The sequence below is a fragment of the Sorex araneus genome, chromosome 4, assembly GCF_027595985.1.
Source record: "Sorex araneus isolate mSorAra2 chromosome 4, mSorAra2.pri, whole genome shotgun sequence".
NCBI classification, from domain to species: domain Eukaryota; kingdom Metazoa; phylum Chordata; class Mammalia; order Eulipotyphla; family Soricidae; genus Sorex; species Sorex araneus.
Window position 1 is genome coordinate 183,987,053 of NC_073305.1, and position 16,043 is coordinate 184,003,095.

Genomic DNA, 16,043 nt, shown 5'->3' on the forward strand with positions numbered 1-16,043 from the left:
AAGAGAACCCGCAGGGGGATGGGGGGGATGGACTTCGCCGCTTCCAAGTGACCTCTGAAAAGTCACCTGCTCCCCCCACCCCAATCAAGGTTAAGTTTCTTACCACTCTCGGGCACTTAAGTTCTCTCTTTCCTGAGCACTGATTCTAGCTCCTTGTACTACTAATGTTCCGTTCCTTACGGGCAGACCTGTTTGCGAGCGGAGACGGGGACCCGTTGCCAGGAGCTAAAGCAAACATGTTGCGTCTTCCCTGCCAAGCCCCCTGCAGGGGGCGCTGGTACCCCTGAGTGGGGCCCATTGAGGTTGTGGGCAGGGAAAGTCATTCCAGACTTTCTGTGACTCACCCCGCTTCTGTGATGGACCCGAGTAACCGCATGAACAGAATCCTAGCCTCACTCCAGAGAGCACATTCCACTCTGGAATCTTCCATTGTTCTCTCCAGGAGATGATGTGGGATGCTTCCTTTAAATTTCCTTCTAATTTGCAAAAGCATTAAAAAATAGAGAACACGGAAGGTTATCTAGGAAACCGAACGTCCATTTCCTCCGTGTTGGATGGTCGCAGTTCGCTTGCTACTTGATTCCGTTTTCCTTAGCACTCCCGTTTTTGCTACGGTTACGGGAAAAATAGGAAGGAAGTAATATGCGATGTTAGAATTGGATTCGTTTTGATAAGCGGTTCTCCTGAGGACTTTGATTTCCTGTTTTGTTTTCTGAATTTTTTTCTCCTTTTTTAAGAATGAGGTTATTACTTTGTTCTCCTTTTGCTAAAAAGGAAAAAGAAAGAAAAACGGTGACACCAGGAAGTATATTTTTCTTAGTGCCGGAGAAAAGTGCAATTTTACTTTGAGTTAGTAGTAGATAAGATGAACTTTATCAGATCTCTTCTCCTTTGAATTAATATCAATATTGGGATAGTGGCGGTTCTGAGACAGAAAACGAGAACTGAAATCTGTTTTTCAGCCATTCCGAACCTCACTCTGTCGGGCTCTGATCAAAGAGCTGAGAGCTGCGGATTAGCCCCCGTGCCAACGGTCATGCCCGTCTTCAGAGGCCCGGGGACGGTCGCTGTGGGCCCAAGGCCCACACCCCTTCCCTCCCCAGCCGACTTGCGCCTTCCTTTTTTTTTTTTTTTTTTGTTACTAGTTAAAAACCTTCAGCAAAATTAAGTTAACACTGAATGTCACGTCCTAATTGCAGTAATGATCGCACAGCTGCGCTCCCCTCCCTCTCCGGCACACGGGGGCGGGGGCCGGGCGCCCAGCTCGGATTCTGCAGGCTGCGAGCGTCGGGGGCCAGCCGCTGGTGTGCCAGGGGCCCCCTCCTCCGGGGAGCGCCCAGGCACGGCCGCCCGGCCTGTATTTGTTTACGCGCCCGCTCGCCGGTATCGTTACCGACTTTCCGGGGGTTTCTGCTTTGCTGGGTTAAGAACCGTTTTATTTATGAGCATGTGAATTTTCAAGGAGGAAGTCAGACTTAAACGAGCCCGCAAGCCGCGCGCCGACCGGCAGGTGCCCGCAGCGCTAATAATGAGAGCTGACAAGGCGCGCCTGCTGGGTTTATTTATGACCTTCTGCCTCTGCGGGCCCCTGGGAGGGACGCCTTTCTAGCCGAAACAGCATTGCCGGGGTTTGGCACTGTACAGAGAAGCCCCGCGGAGCCCGAGCCCCGCGGACCGGCCTCCGTCAGCTCGGAGCAGATTGCCGCCCCCGTGCCCCTCGGCCCCACGCGGGGGCATCCTCGCCAGCCTCCGCGTCCACGGTCTTCGAGACCCCCGGCCTTCACCTTTCCAAGCCCGAGCCCCCCTTTCGCCTTATTAGTGCATCTCACCCACGGGCGCCGTGGAGGGGAGTTCCCAGGGAGGCCGGGAGAGCCAGGTCCGTTCTCTGAGCCCGGCCCAAAGACGGGTCCGTCTCACGTGGGGCCTCACCCCGGGGACTGGACAGAGCTCACAGGGCCCTCTCCGGGCACCTGGCTCCAGCCCAGGGTCCGTTCTCCCTTTGCTCCCCACTGCCGCTGATGTCAGCCAGGGAGCGCCCCAACTCCTGCTCATCCCCCGGCCTCCACCCCTGGGGCAGCAGCACCAGGAACCCGTCTTTGGAGATGCTGCGTGGGGCATGGGACTTCCCGGAGGACCAGAACCTGCGGGAGCAGAGCACTAATTGGGTTTTTTCTATTTTTTTTTTTTTGCTCTTTTTTTGGGGGGCGATCACACCCAGCGATGCTCAGGGGTTACTCCTGGCTCTGCACTCAGGAATTACTCCTGGCGGTGCTCAGGGGACCATATGGGATGCTGGGAATCGAACCCGGGTCGGCCGCGTGCAAGGCAAACGCCCTACCCGCCGTGCTATTGCTCCAGCCCCTCTAATTTTTTTTTTAATTTTAATTAATCACTTACAGATTTACAAACTTTCATTGATGGCATTTCAGTCAAACAGTGTCACAGTGTTGGAACACCCAGCCCTCCACTACACACACACACACCCCCCGTCCCCCCGTGGCAGGCACATTCCCTCTCACTCTCTCTGTCCTTTGGGTTGTTACGCTTAAAGCACCGATTATTAAGATCTGCACGCATCGTTTTGCCTTGCCTCAAATAGACGTATAATTTTTTTTTCTCAGCCATTCTTACTAATGGATATACAAAAACAGACTTGCTGATGGAGACCAGGAGGAAAATGTGTAAGACTCTCGGCCCAGTAAGCTGTGTAATCTGAGGCGTGTGGGCCTGTCGTACCTTGGTCCTCCTCAGCCCGTCTCTTCGCCGCCGCCGTGCTGCTGCATTCAGTTCTGGTGCTCTTCTGAAAAGGCTAGTGCAATTCTGCCATGATTGTTTCCCATCTTTTTTTTTTTTAGGAGTTCATTTGCTGTTTGCTTAAAGAGGGAATAAATTAATACTTTACTCATTAAGTTGTGCTGTGTGGCTCTGGCTGAAGACTTAGAATCCCTGGGGTCCCTTTTGTTTCATTTCTTTTACTAAAAAGCGCTCAGCGTTTAGTACAAGTGAAGAAAGTTCCCAGATTGTCTCCCAAAATAAGCACCATTAACATTTTCTTGAGCGCTCATCAACCCAACCCCTCTCAGATATTAAAACGGTGCAGTTTCACACATTTACATGTGCACTATTTTCTATGAACTCCGCCCCGCATGGTTCCGCCGTGCCGTGGCTTCCACTCGGGTCTCAGTGAAGAGCACATCGCTTTAAATGTTTAAGTCTCCCATCGCCCACCACTAAATTGACATTCCGATAGTCTCTCATTTTCCGCCTTGTTAATACCGGGTTTTCGCATTACTTCCCGTTCTAAACATATCTTTGCATTATGTGACATTAAGAGTCCAAAGCGGGATGGCTCATATTTATTAAATGGACTTCTTACTTAGCTCATTTAGTCCTCCCCGCCTCCTGGAGACAGATCAGTTTTACGGGTGAAGAAACTGCGGCCGGGGACGGGAATCTCCTAGCACACCAAGTCAGCAGTGACAGCCGAGACTTGGAACGCTGCCCCGCGCCCCGGGCTGGTCCGGTCAGACCGGTGTCTGTGGTGAGGGCTGGCCGGGCCGGCGGCACTCCCTTTACAGGAACTGCCCGATACTGACCACTCACACGCCATTTGCCGAACGCCCAGGTATCTGGCGAACCCCCTGAGTGAACGGGAAGATGTTTGTGCCACGGTTTCGTGCTCACCCCTCTTGCACGTCCGGTGGGTTTCTGCACGCCGCGCATTTCCCAGCAAGCGGGGTTCCCAGGAGTGGAGCGGGACGGGGCTGGACTTAGGGGCGGCACACGTGCATGTGGAGCACCGAGCAGATGACTTGCAGTGTGTGTGGTGCTTCTTGGAGCTGTGCTGTGTACTCCCCAGGACAGAGGCTGTGTTGTCTCCATGTGGGGGTGGTGAGTCTCGCCCAGGACGGAGGGATGAGATGGGAGACCCAGGACTGCTGTCAGGAGGCGGGGGCAGGGGTCAGGGTCCATTTCCTCCACTGCCCCTCGAGCGGGGCTGCTTCCGGGCCCTTCTCCCCGGGCAGGTGGGCCCAGGGTCTGCAGGCTCTGCACTGAGCCGGGTGGGCCGTGGTTCCAGCCCAGATTCTCTAGCCTCCCCCTCCCCCGATCCAAAGGGAACACTAGTTAGGACACAGTGTGGGCCTGAGCAGGAACGGAGCTGTTTCCGTGGGATGGAGAAGCCAGCGGGAGGCCGGGACGGCGCCACAGCCCTGCCCACCGCTTTATAGAACAGTGGCCGGAGTCGGAGTCAAATGTATTTCAAAACCTAAGGTTTATCGGAATCCCCAGGAATTAGACGACACGGGAGTTTCGCTGCTCAGTTCACTTCCTCCTCTTTCCATAGAGGTATGGAAGGGGTAACGGATTTTTTTGCAATCATATATATACATATATATGTATATATATATATATATATACATATATATATATAGTTACATCCAGAGACTATAAAACCAAGCTCCTGGAAGCAAGCGGCTGCGAGTGGCCATGCGACATCTTATAGCATAGTTCTCCTTGGAGAACCTGGCAAGCTACCGAGAGTTTCCTGCCCACATGGCAGAGCCTGGCCAGCTCCCTGTGGCATATTCATATGCCAAAACCAGTAACAATGATGGGTCTCATTCCCCTGACCCTGAAAGAGCCTCCAATGTGGCATCATTGGGAAGGACGAGTAAAGAAAGGCTGCTAAAATCTCAGGGCTAGGACAAATAGAGACATTACTGAGACCACTTGAGAAAATCGACAATCAACAGGATGATGATGATGATGATGATGGTGATGATATTGTTACATAATTTTAGCTGTCTGCCTTTTGGGCCCCACGCGTCGGTCTATGTTATCTTTGAAACTGCTTCTTGCAGGGGTTCACTTGGGTTCACTTGGGTGGGCCATGGTGACCGGCAGAAGCAGCTCGTCCTCATGGGCCAGAGAGTAAGCTCCTAGCTCCGGAGTGTTCCTTGGAAGTGTGGCGCCTCACGGGGTAGCCCGTGGCTGGCCCTGGAAGCAGGGTCACAGCTGAGGGGCAGGCTGCCCGCCTTGCTGCCCTGCCGGCCTCACCACCGTCTGTACTTAGCTAGGTGAGTGTTTGTGTCAAGCCTGGTGAGGTGGGACTCTCGCCTCCTTTTGGGAAATAATCATCCAGGTGTCCTGTTGGAAGGTGGGACCAGGCTCTTAGGGGAAATGTGTCCAGTCGCCTGAGGGTTCACCCTCGAGCCAGCCCTGCTCGGAGTTTGAGACAGCCCCTGTGGACCGTCTGTTCTGAGCCCGTCCGGTCATTTCAGTTGGAAATCAGAACGACCCGGGCTCTTCCTTCGGCTCTCAGGAGAATGAGTTCTCACGTCTCGAATCTGACTTGAAAGTTCAGAAGTTGCCTTCACAAAGCGTTTCCATCTGTGCCTGAGGGAGACTGGATCAGGGAAAAGGAACAATCTGGATTCTCTGCCCTCCTGTCAAGAACCCGGGAGTCTTCAAGGGATCGCTATGAAAATATAAAACTTAGGTTTTTTTCTTTTAGTTATTTGAACCCATTTAGACGATTTTTAACAAAAGAATTTCAGACTAACCTAATGTCTTAAATGCCGGAGAAACGCAGCCGCTGCCCTGTGGGTTGTCAGCACTGGTTCCTCGGGGGAGGAGGGCGTTCACGGAGGGAAACTGGCTTTGAATTCCTGCGGCCGTCGTGCGTACTTCATTTCCGCTGGGTTTCGGCCTTCACCTTGAGAAGGGCGGGCCCTGGAATCTCTGTCTGACGGAACTGCATCAGAAGCTCGCCGCTTGTGTTTTTCACGTGCTGGGGGAGGCATCACAGTTGCTACATCACATCCTTGGCCCAGGAGCCACTGGCCCAGTCGGCACCCTGAACCCCTTGACCACTTGACCGCTGGATAGAGGCCGACCCGCCTGTGCCCAGCGCTGCCCCTACCCTCCCAGCGGGTCTCCATAGCAGCATCCGGCATGGGTGACACTGAGCAGGGAGCCCCTCGCACCTGGGAAGTGACCAGACCTGGGTTCGGGTTCTGAGCCCCCCTCCCATGGCCCTCTCCCCCGCGCCCCCAGACAGAGGGCTCCCAGAACTGCTCTGGGACACACACTCTCCCTCATGAGGTCTCCAGGGGATTCTACTCCCCGGCCCGATTCTGACCCCCGTCCCTGGGGAAGCCTGCAGGAGTCTCCGCCCCGTTTCTCTCTTTCGGCGTCTCTCGGCCTAGGGGGTTCTCCCTGCCCCCCCCCCCCCGCCCCGGGCGCACACAGGGACCTTTCACTCGCCCTCACTCTCCCTCTCCACGGCGGGCACTTCTCCCATTTCGTCCCTGAGACGCACCCGGAGGATTTGGGGGTGACTAAGGAGCAGAGCTGCGCCTGACCGGGGGTCTCCGTGTTCAGGCTCTGCACACCCACGGTGCTGGCAGCTCAGAGACCCGCTCCCGTGCGTGCCATCCCTGCGGGGGCACGGGCGGGGGAGGCCACTTCCGGTGCTTAAGGGGGCGCCGGGTCAGGGCGGCGGCAGGGCTGCCGTGGTGGCCGTGAGGGCTCTGCCACGGCTGGGGACGGCTCCCCACCCCCGCCGCCCACTGCTCTCTCCTACCTTCTCTCGGCTGCGCCATCCGTGATGTTCTCACGGATGCGCGAGTTCTCGCTCGCTCCCTTCTGCAGAGCTCCCCCAACCTCTTTTTCTTTTTTTTGTAAGCACATCTCAATTTGTTTGTTTCGCACCGCTAGAAAATCCCATTTTCTCCACATTTTGGCTGTCTGGTAGCAGAGCAGAGCTCCGGGCTGCTTGTGTCCAGAGGGGCTGGAGGGGTGGGGGTAGGGGGCCAGGGGGTGCTCTGGCTCACAGCCTAAGTACGTCTTCTGTTTTGTACGATCCTCACAGACCGTTGGCCCCGGCTCTCTCTCTCTCTGCTTCGCCGGCGCCCTACCGCCGTGCCGGGAGAGCGTGAGGCTTGTCGTCTTTCCTCAGCTGTCGCCTGGGCACGAGCTCTCTGTGCGGCCGTTCAGTGCTGAGAAGAGTGTCACTGATTCTGCCGGGAACTCAAGTTCTGCCCGCCCGCACTGCAGGGGTGCAGCTGTGTGTGTGTGTGTGGGGGGGGGGGGTCATGCTTTTGTTTGTTTGGGGCGCCATCGCCAGCAGTGCTCAGGGCTCTGCACTCAGGGATCACTCCTGGCGGTGCTCAGGGTGCCGTATGCGGTGCCGTAGATTGAGCCTGCGTCGGCCAGGTGCGAGGCACGAGGCCAGCGCCTTGGTCTCCCCCATACCGTCTCTCCAGCTGTCTGCCCGTGACTGCCTTGCTGCGCTAAAGGAGCAGACTCGAAGGAGCCCTTCCTTACAGAAGCCCAAATAAATGTCAACGTAATGGTGGGCATCGAGAACGCCGTGCCAGGACACCACTGACCGTGCCTGGTGGGGCGGAAGTTACCGAGCAGGGGTATAGAGAGAAGCAAGGCGCTTTGCTAGCTCCGGGTCCAGCCCCCACGGCCTCGCCGCGCCATCGCTGTATGGATGCCCACGAGCTCCATTCTGTCGCGCTGGTGGGGGCTGGGCCAGGACTGCTGGTGAGCGGGGAACCGGCTGGCACCACCTTGGCCCAGTGACACAGTCACAGCACGGGGGATTCAGCTTGAGGTGACACTGGGTAGAGGGTGCCTGGCTCTGCAGGACGTTCCGGCGGGCCCAGTGCCCCGACTGGAGCCCGAGAGAAGAACCCCCCACACACATACACTGGGGGAGCGCCCAGGAGACCCACCGGGTCACATCGGGGCCAATGGGTCACACTGGCTGGAGGCAGCATCCGAGAGGAGGGGACAAGCAGAGTGCTAAGTCGGTGACCAGGTGGCCACTGATCCTGGCTTGGGCAGCCCAGGGACGTGCTGCAGAGAGGGTGACATGGCAGCCGGGGGTGTGCTTACAGGGAGGATTTTGTGCCACGTTTCACAGTTTTTGCTGTGATTCTGGAAAAACATCAATGGGGATAGGAAGAGACTGGCACAGGTGGTAGGAACTCTCTCTCTCTTTCCTTCTCTTTCTCTCTCTCCCCTCCCCCCTCTCTCACTTTTGTGTATGTGTAAACTCAGTTCAAAGTGAAGAGGGTTTTAAATCACGGGGAAAGTTGTAGAACGAGCGTGCCTGTGCCTGCAGTTCATGTGAAACGGGGGAATGTAAAAAAAAAAAAGAAAGAAAAGAAACACCAAGTTTCACTATTTATTCTGCAAAGGAAACTTCCCTCTATCCCATGTAGATGCCATATATTTTATAAATTACGTGGTTTTTCAGTTGGAGGTTATTTTTTTTAGTTGCTAATTTATTTGCAGGTCTCTATTTTAAAATATTTCATTTCCCTATACTGAAGAAATAAATGTCTCCTGAGGGTCCATGCCTATTCGTTTTTAAGTTTTATTTTCAAAAATTGTACGTGCGAGGCATTGTGATTCTGAGATAAACAGGACTTTCCTCACCAAGAGAGATGTAAAGGTACGACTGATTGCTTCTCTGTGGTCGAGATTTATGAGACGCTTTCAGAGATAAAAACGGGGACCAGGAGACAAATTCCAAACCTAACATCTTTATACATCTTGTTAGTTCGTCAGTTGCTTTCATACTTATTTCATACTCCGCACTAAGTCTCGTAAAGCCCCTTCCCATAGACCCCCAGGACCCACCTCTCTCCTCTACTCTGTAATTAGACAAATTTCCCCTTTATGATGAAAATTCAGGGTCATTGTCAAACAAGTTTTGAGAAGAGTCTGTAGTTTAAGAATTTATCTCTTAAGGGCAAATGTTAGTCATAATCAGGTTTTTTGTTAGTTGTGATGGGCTCAAGCCGGGTCCTCATGCTCCGAACACTGTCTCGTCAGAATCTATGTACAGGTGTCTCCGCTGCTCTCAGGGTGAGAGAGACATCCCCCAACTCACTTTGTTTATATATAACTGAAGTCAGTGGGACGACTCGGTCAGCTTGTGAAATCATCATAACCAGAACTTGATAGAGCCTTAATAGTTATATCTTTATAAATAACTATGTAAATCTTTTCCATAGTTTATTTCAGCACTTTTCAAATTTGAAAAATAATATATTAGAAATTTACTAATTTCTTAAGTGGCACCTGTCATTTCAGCATTCTTATTAAACATTAAGGAATGTTTAATGCATTCTTTCGCCACTAACACTTTTTTTATTATGATGTTTAGCCTTTCTTATTTAGATTTCTCTGCTTTTTTAAGTGCTTGGTTTGTTGGGCTTTGTTTTGGGGTTTTTTGTTTTGTTTTGTTTTATTTTTAATCTTTGAAAACGCGGCACCTTCCGGATGTCCACAGATTCCTGTTCCGGAAAACGGCCCGTGCCTGGACACGTGGGCAGCTCTGGTGGCCTCGCCTCCCCCGCGCGCCACCCCTCTCTGTGCCGTGTCCCCCGCACCCCTCGCTCCAAGGGAGCCCAGGTTGCTCCCTCTTCTCCGTACCATACGGCTCCGGTGCGGCACTCCTCCGTTTGTGTCAGCAAGTCCTTCCTTGGGGGTTCAGACAGTGCAGCAGGGCGGGCGCTTGCCATGCGTGCAGCCGACCCAGGTTGCATCCCCGGCACAACATTGGTGCCTGGAGCACTACCGGGAGCGACCCCTGAGTGCAGAAACTGGGGGAAGCTCTAAGCACTGCGGAGTGACCTAGCCCCCCTCCGCACCCCCCCCCCCAAATAAACAAAAAAGAAGTCTGTTCCTTAATAGTACATTCAGAAGGGCTCACAGTCAGATGTTCGCATGGCCATTTCCGGTGCTTCAGCAGCGCCTGGTGTCTGGCCTGTTTTGTACGGTGAAATCCGCTGAAACTCGTCTTCCGGGAAGCGGCAGTGGGTCGCCGTTACACATGCTGCGGTTTCCGCCAAGAGGATCTTCGTTCCCCCGCCGGCCCTGTGGAAGGCTGGGTGTGGGGTCTGTGCCCCGGGCCTCAGGCCCCACCCATGCCCCCGTTGGTCTCTGTGGTCACCTGTGGTCACAGGGCCTCCTGTGTCGGGGTGACTGTGACCAGGAAGACCGGGAGTTTCCAGATGGAGCATCCTTTTTTTGAGGGGGTCACACCCGGCGATGCACAGGGGTTACTCCTGGCTCTTCACTCAGGAATCACCCCTGGCGGTGCTCAGGGGACCATATGGGATGCTGGGATTAGAACCCGGGTCGGCCGCGTGCAAGGCAAACACCCTACCCGCTGTGCTATCGCTCTAGCCCGGAGCATCCTTTCTTACCAGACGGTTTTAGACTTCCCGCCTGCCCGAGCCCTGGTGAAGGGTCTGTCTGTTTCCTTCTGCTCCGGGTGTCTGGACGCTGTTGCAGTGTCGCAGGAGAGCTGAGACCCTCTGGACAGGTTTCAGAAACTGGAATGATCTGGCCATTCCTTGGGTGTGTGCTCTGTGGGGGAATCCTCCCGAGAATGCACGTTTCAGAGGCTGTTTCCCTTCCAGACGCAGGGTGGGTGCCCACGCTTCCTGCTCGCCTGTGAGGCTGGTGCTTGAGGGGCCGGTGTTTGCGGTTGTGTGTGGCTCTCAAACTAGCGGGAAGTGCGACCATCTCGTGATCGTTGTTTCTTCGGAGAGTGCGGTCCCACTCTTTGCAGTCAGTTTCACTCCTTCCGGTGCTCCTTCCCGGAGTCTGCTGGGGAGAGAGAGTTCAGTGAATCAGATGAAAGTTATTCCCCCCCGAAAGTGGTTCTTGGCAATCTTTGGAAGTGGACTTGGACTCAGTCATTTTCCTTGTGCTCCCCTTGGTTTTGTCATTCATGGAGCTCTTTTCCACTAACCTCGAAACATCGTTTTCCCCAATGGACCTCACACAGCTCCTGGCCAGGCATTGTGTATAGTGTCACATGCTCGGGAGAGGTAAATATTTGTTATTTGAACATGTTGAATAGAAAGTAAGAAACATATAACTCGGAACAAAGGTCCTTTTTGGCCCTAAAATTTAGTGCTTGGAAGAATTCCCTCCGTGGATCCCATCGCCCCCTGCCGTGGCATTGTTTGAGTCCCGTAGACAGGAAGTCTCTGCTTTCAGCTCATTTGCCGTCTAGACAAGTGAAAGAACGGGGCCTCGGGTGGGCGGCTTGAAATACGCCGTTCCACACAGATCTGCTGAGGAGCAGCCTACAAACATGGAGACTAACCAGTCACTCGGTGGCCCTTCCTCCGTGTATCATGTCAGCCCCGTGTCAAGTGACAGTTCGAAACTACGACCAGGGGAGCGGAGCGGGTTGGCTTCCCAAGCGCTCGGCGTCTGTGCAGCCGGCTCTGGCCCCCGGGGTATCCACTGGCCAGAGATGGGGAGGGGGGGACACTGCTGGAAGGCAGTTTGGACGTCGTGCTGTCCAGGCTGGACTCGGGCCCGGGGTGCAGGGTGGACACAGCGCTGCCCAGGCGTGTGTGAAGCCGTCGCCTTCCCTCTCTGGCCGCCTGTTAAGGGGAGGCTGGAAGCAGGACGGGGAGGTGGGGAGGGGGGAGGGGCCCTCGCAGCAGTGACTGCGCGCTCAGGAAGGTGCGTGGCAGCCGAGTAGCTGGAAGGTGCCTCCGAGGGAAGGGGCCTCGCCCAGGTCTCTGCTCCTCGCAGGCCTCGTCGTCGGTCTGCGAGCACTTAGGAGAGAAGCATCGCCGTGGTCCCCCGCTGCCTGAATTGTCCCCGGGAGGAGGAGGATTAGCCTCAGAGCTTCCTTGTTAACGAGCCCGGGTGCGGGGGCCACTGCGGAGCCTCCTTCATTAGCCCGTGCCACAGAGCTGTGCTTGCGGGAACCCCAAGCGTCTCGGGGGAGGCGGTTTCCCTTTCATTTGCGTGTCGAAGTTCCGTGTGTGTCCCGTGGCGGTAGGGAAATGAGGCCCTTCTTTCCCCGCTCCCTGTCCCTCACGGTCACTGGATCGAGAAAAAGCCGTTGGTTCTGTAGTGCTCGAGATTGTGCCTCGAGCAGCGTGTTGACGGCAGAAACGCTCCTCGCCCTGGCGGGGGCCTCGCCGGCACACGGGGTCCGAGGGGAGGAGTCAGAAGGAGTCCATTGGTGATCCAGAGGAAAGTTTCCCAGCCTTGACTTCCCATGAAAACTTCCACAGAAGCCTTCACCCTGGGGTACACAGTTAGGAAGTTGCTCGTGGTTGAGTTGCAGTCATACCACATCAGCACCCGTCCCGCCACCAGTGCACATTTCCCACCAGCAGGGTCCCCCGCCCCCCACCCCTGCAGCCGCCAGTGAGCACGGTCATCCTGGCCGCTCCCGCCCCCTCTACTCACGTCACTCAGCGTGATGTGCTCCACGTCCGTCTGTGTACAAGCAAATTTCATGACTTCATTTTTCCTACCAGCTGCGTAATGTTCCCTTGTGTAGGTCGGCCTGGTTTTTTTTTAATCCAGTCGTTTGCTCTGGGCACTCGGGTTATTTTCCAGATTCTGGCTCTTGTGGATAGTGCTGCAGTGAAGGAAGGCGTGCGGGCGGTGTTTCTGCTGTGTTTGGGGGCCACCAGGGTGTATTCCCAGGAGCAGTGCTGCCGGGTCCTATGGAAGCTCAGCCTCTGGTATCTTGCGCAACGCCCGTATTGTTTTCCAGATAGCCTGGGCCCGTCGGCACTTGGGAATGAGAGTCCCTTCCTCCCCGTATCCACACCAGCACTGGTGGATTTTGATGTGTGCCAGTCTCTGTGGCGTGAGCTGAGATCTCGTGGTTGTTTTGACTTGCATCTCCCTGATAATTAACGATGTGGAGCATAAAATTATTTGACTTCCATCCTGATTTCCTCAGCTGCATTTCCGCCGTCTTCCCCGGGGCTTTTTCCTGTGTCGGTATCACTGAAGAGAAGACAGGTTTGCGTCTCACCCTCTATCTTTTCGTCCCAGGAAGGATATTTTTTGCTCCTGGCAGTTTTTCTTTGACTGACCCCCTATTTATCCATGGGTGACGCCCACTTGTTTGGGGCTTGAGGGTGCTCCCGGGCCCAGTGCTCCCACCCATGGGTTGGGGGTGGTCCTGGTTATTCTGATACCTGCCGCGTGAGTCCGGCCCCTCTGGCTTCCCGCGTGGGCCGGTCCTCACCACCTGGACAGAACCACCCCAGGACTCACACCCCCTACGCAGGCCGCCCTCCTCCCGCCGGCGCAGTTCTCGAGCCTGTCGTCCAGGTCTTGGGCTTGGTTTACCGGGGGCAGCAGCTCTCAAAGCAGCCGGAGGCCGATGTGCGAAGAGATGGTGGCCTGGCCCGCAGCCTCAGGCCCGGCACACTGCAGCATGAAGCCCACAATGCAACTTGCCATTCGCCCCCCGCCCCCCACCGCCGTCCTTCAGAGAGGTCTGCCTGGCGGGCAGAGCGGAAGCTGGCAGGGCCTCGTTTCAGCTCGAGGCCACAGCTGGCGGCCTCTGCTGGCCTGGCCCTGGCACCTGAGGAGATGAGAAAGGGTCAGGGGACCCTCTGCGGTCAGCCCGGCCCCTCCCTGGCCTGTCCCAACCTGTCCCTCCTCTCCACCGGCCTCGCTGCCAGCTCTGCCTCTGACCACGCTGGGCCGCACTGTCCCCCTCAGACTCCTGCCAGCTGCATGTGGACAAACACGGTGTCCTTTTTGGGTCATGAGAGATCCTGTTTCTTTCTTTCTGAAGTTTGAGCATCTTGGCATTTGCCCGGCTTCGTTCTGGAGCTTTGCGGACCCTGCTTCCGGGGGTTTTCAGGAGCACTCATCTCGCCAGGAAGAGTCCATCAGCTCGCCTGTGTAGTGGGTTGTTTGGTTTTGTTTTGAGAAGAGGAAGCGGCGGCAGCAGAAGCATTTACCCATCTGCTTTAAGCAGGCCAGCTCTGCAGCGGTCAGGAGCCTTGCCCTCAGTCTGCGGCGTGGCTGGGGGTCCCCCGGGGGTGGCCCCCGCTGCCCTTCCTGCTTCCTGCTCTCTGGGCGAGGCTGCGGACCCAGGTCTATTCCTTCAGCACCCTCTGCAGCCCCCGCTTTGGAGCCCAGTCCCGGCCTCCGCCTCCGAGGCACCATCAGACACGCGTGGAACGGAAAGCCCTGGCCGCCTTCCCTGGGCCTGGCGGGCCTGCACCTGTTTCCCAGAAGGGCGCCCCCTTCCGGGCCCCGGGGCCACTGCACGGAGAGGGGCCCCCTCTGAGTTAAGTCCTGCCGGGAGGCTGGGCGCTCGCTGCAGGGAGAGGAGTGTCAGGTGGGAGGGACTCTCGAGCCGTTGCTCAAACTGCAGGAGTTTCTGACCCTGGGGTTTGGCTGGGTTTTTGACTGCTCTTCCTCTGGAATGCCCTGCTTTGCCCCCACACTGCCCTCCCCCGCCACTCCCCCAGAGAGGGGCCCGGCGCCTGCGGCCCTCCGGGCTAGCCGGGGAGAGGGCTGGAAAGTCCAGGGGTCGGGACGTGGTCCCTGACGCGCCGGGTGTTCCCGTGGCCACTCCCGGGAGGAGAGTGTCCTGCAGCCGCTCGGGGGCGGGGGGCCTCGTGGCCAGGCCGTGTCATGCTGCTCTGTAAACACCTGCCCTTTCTGTCCCTGCAGGACCTGTCCGGCTCCATCGATGACCTGCCCACAGGAACGGAGGCCACGCTGAGCTCAGCAGTGAGCGCGTCCGGGTCCACGAGCAGCCAGGGGGACCAGAGCAACCCGGCCCAGTCACCTTTCTCTCCGCACGCGTCCCCGCACCTGCCGGGCATCCCCGGGGGCCCGTCGCCGTCCCCCGTCGGCTCGCCCGTGGGGAGCACGCAGTCACGCTCCGGTCCCATCTCTCCTGCCAGCATCCCAGGTACTCGCGCCCTCGCCGCCACGCTGACCCCAGCCCGTCTCCCGCCTGCCTGCCTGCCTGCCTGCCTGTGTGTCTGTTTGGCCCCCGTGCCCCCCAAATGTGCCCTTTCAGCGTGCACTGTGTGACAAGTCCCTGAGATGCGCCCCGGCCGGTCGTCTGCCCTAAAGGTGTAGCTCAGACTGCAGTGCTCGCTTCCTGAAATAGTTCAGGGCCTCTGCTCGCCCGAGCCCCGATCCGGGGCCTGCACCTTCTGGGTTCAGCGTTCCTGTTCCCGGAGCTCGCCTGGCCAGCCAACTCGCCCCCGGCCTGCAGGGGGTGTCCGGCCTCCTTCCCAGGGAGCGGGAGGAGACTGACCCTTCGGACCTCAGCCCTGCAGGCCCGCCAGGAAGCTCCCATAGTCGGCAAGCCGAGTACAGCTCTCCCCACAGGGCTCTCGCTGAGTTCACACAGGCCGCTGCCAGGAAGCACCTCTTGCTCTCGCGACCAACTCTGAATTGCTCCTGGGTTTCCTGATAGTTGATTCACTCAAAAGCATGGCTGGGGGGGGGGGGGAGTGGCCGGAGTGATAGCACAGCGGGGAGGGCGTTTGCCTTGCATGCAGCCGACTCAGGTTCGATCTCCGGCATCCCATATGGTCCCCCAAGCACTGCCAGGAGTAATTCCTGAGTGCAGAGCCAGGAGTAACCCCTGTGCATCACTGGGTGTGACCCGAAAAGCAAAAAAAAAGCACGGCTGGTCGTTTCACCCCCTTACAGTGAGAGTTTATTGTGGAATGTGTATAGTCGGGTGTGTGAACACGCGCAGCATGCTAGCCGTGACGCACAACTGGGCAAGGAATACACGTGCACCCACCACCCGCCTTAGGAAGTAGAGCCCCGCCTGTGTTTTGTGTTTGTATTTCCTGCCTAGCCCCGTGACCTCCTCCGACCTGATGCCCTGGCGTGTTGTTTGGGTTTTCGTTTTTGTTTTGTTTTTCAGTATTTTACTAAAGTCACTTTTTATGGGTGGAGGGTCAGAGAATTTTAATACCAGCTTCCTACCGAGGGTGTATGCTGTAGATACGCATGTTGGAGGTTCAGGATGACGTCCAGGAGGACCAGGACCGCTGTGCCCTGGTCCGCGCAGGCCCTGTGGGTCAGGGAGCACCAGCCCTGCCTTCCCGGCAGTGCTCAGGCAGAGCCTCAGGGCAGGGACTGGCAGCGTTTTCCTTTCCCCTCGGCCCTCGGGGTCTGCTCCACTCTCCGCCCCCGCCTTTGGGCCGTCTGCAAGGCCAGACCTGGCCCTGCGTGGCCGGCAGAGCCCT

General features: G+C 56.7%; 1 protein-coding gene across 1 annotated transcript in view; it reads left to right on the top strand.

The window, feature by feature from the left end:
- Positions 1 to 16,043, top strand: part of ARID1B (AT-rich interaction domain 1B) — a 289,999-nt gene that overhangs the window by 213,498 nt on the left and 60,458 nt on the right. Inside the window, exon 5 of the mRNA XM_055137243.1 lies at positions 14,497 to 14,740. Within this exon, the coding sequence (XP_054993218.1) occupies positions 14,497 to 14,740 (244 nt within the window). The remainder of the gene's footprint in view (positions 1 to 14,496; positions 14,741 to 16,043) is intronic.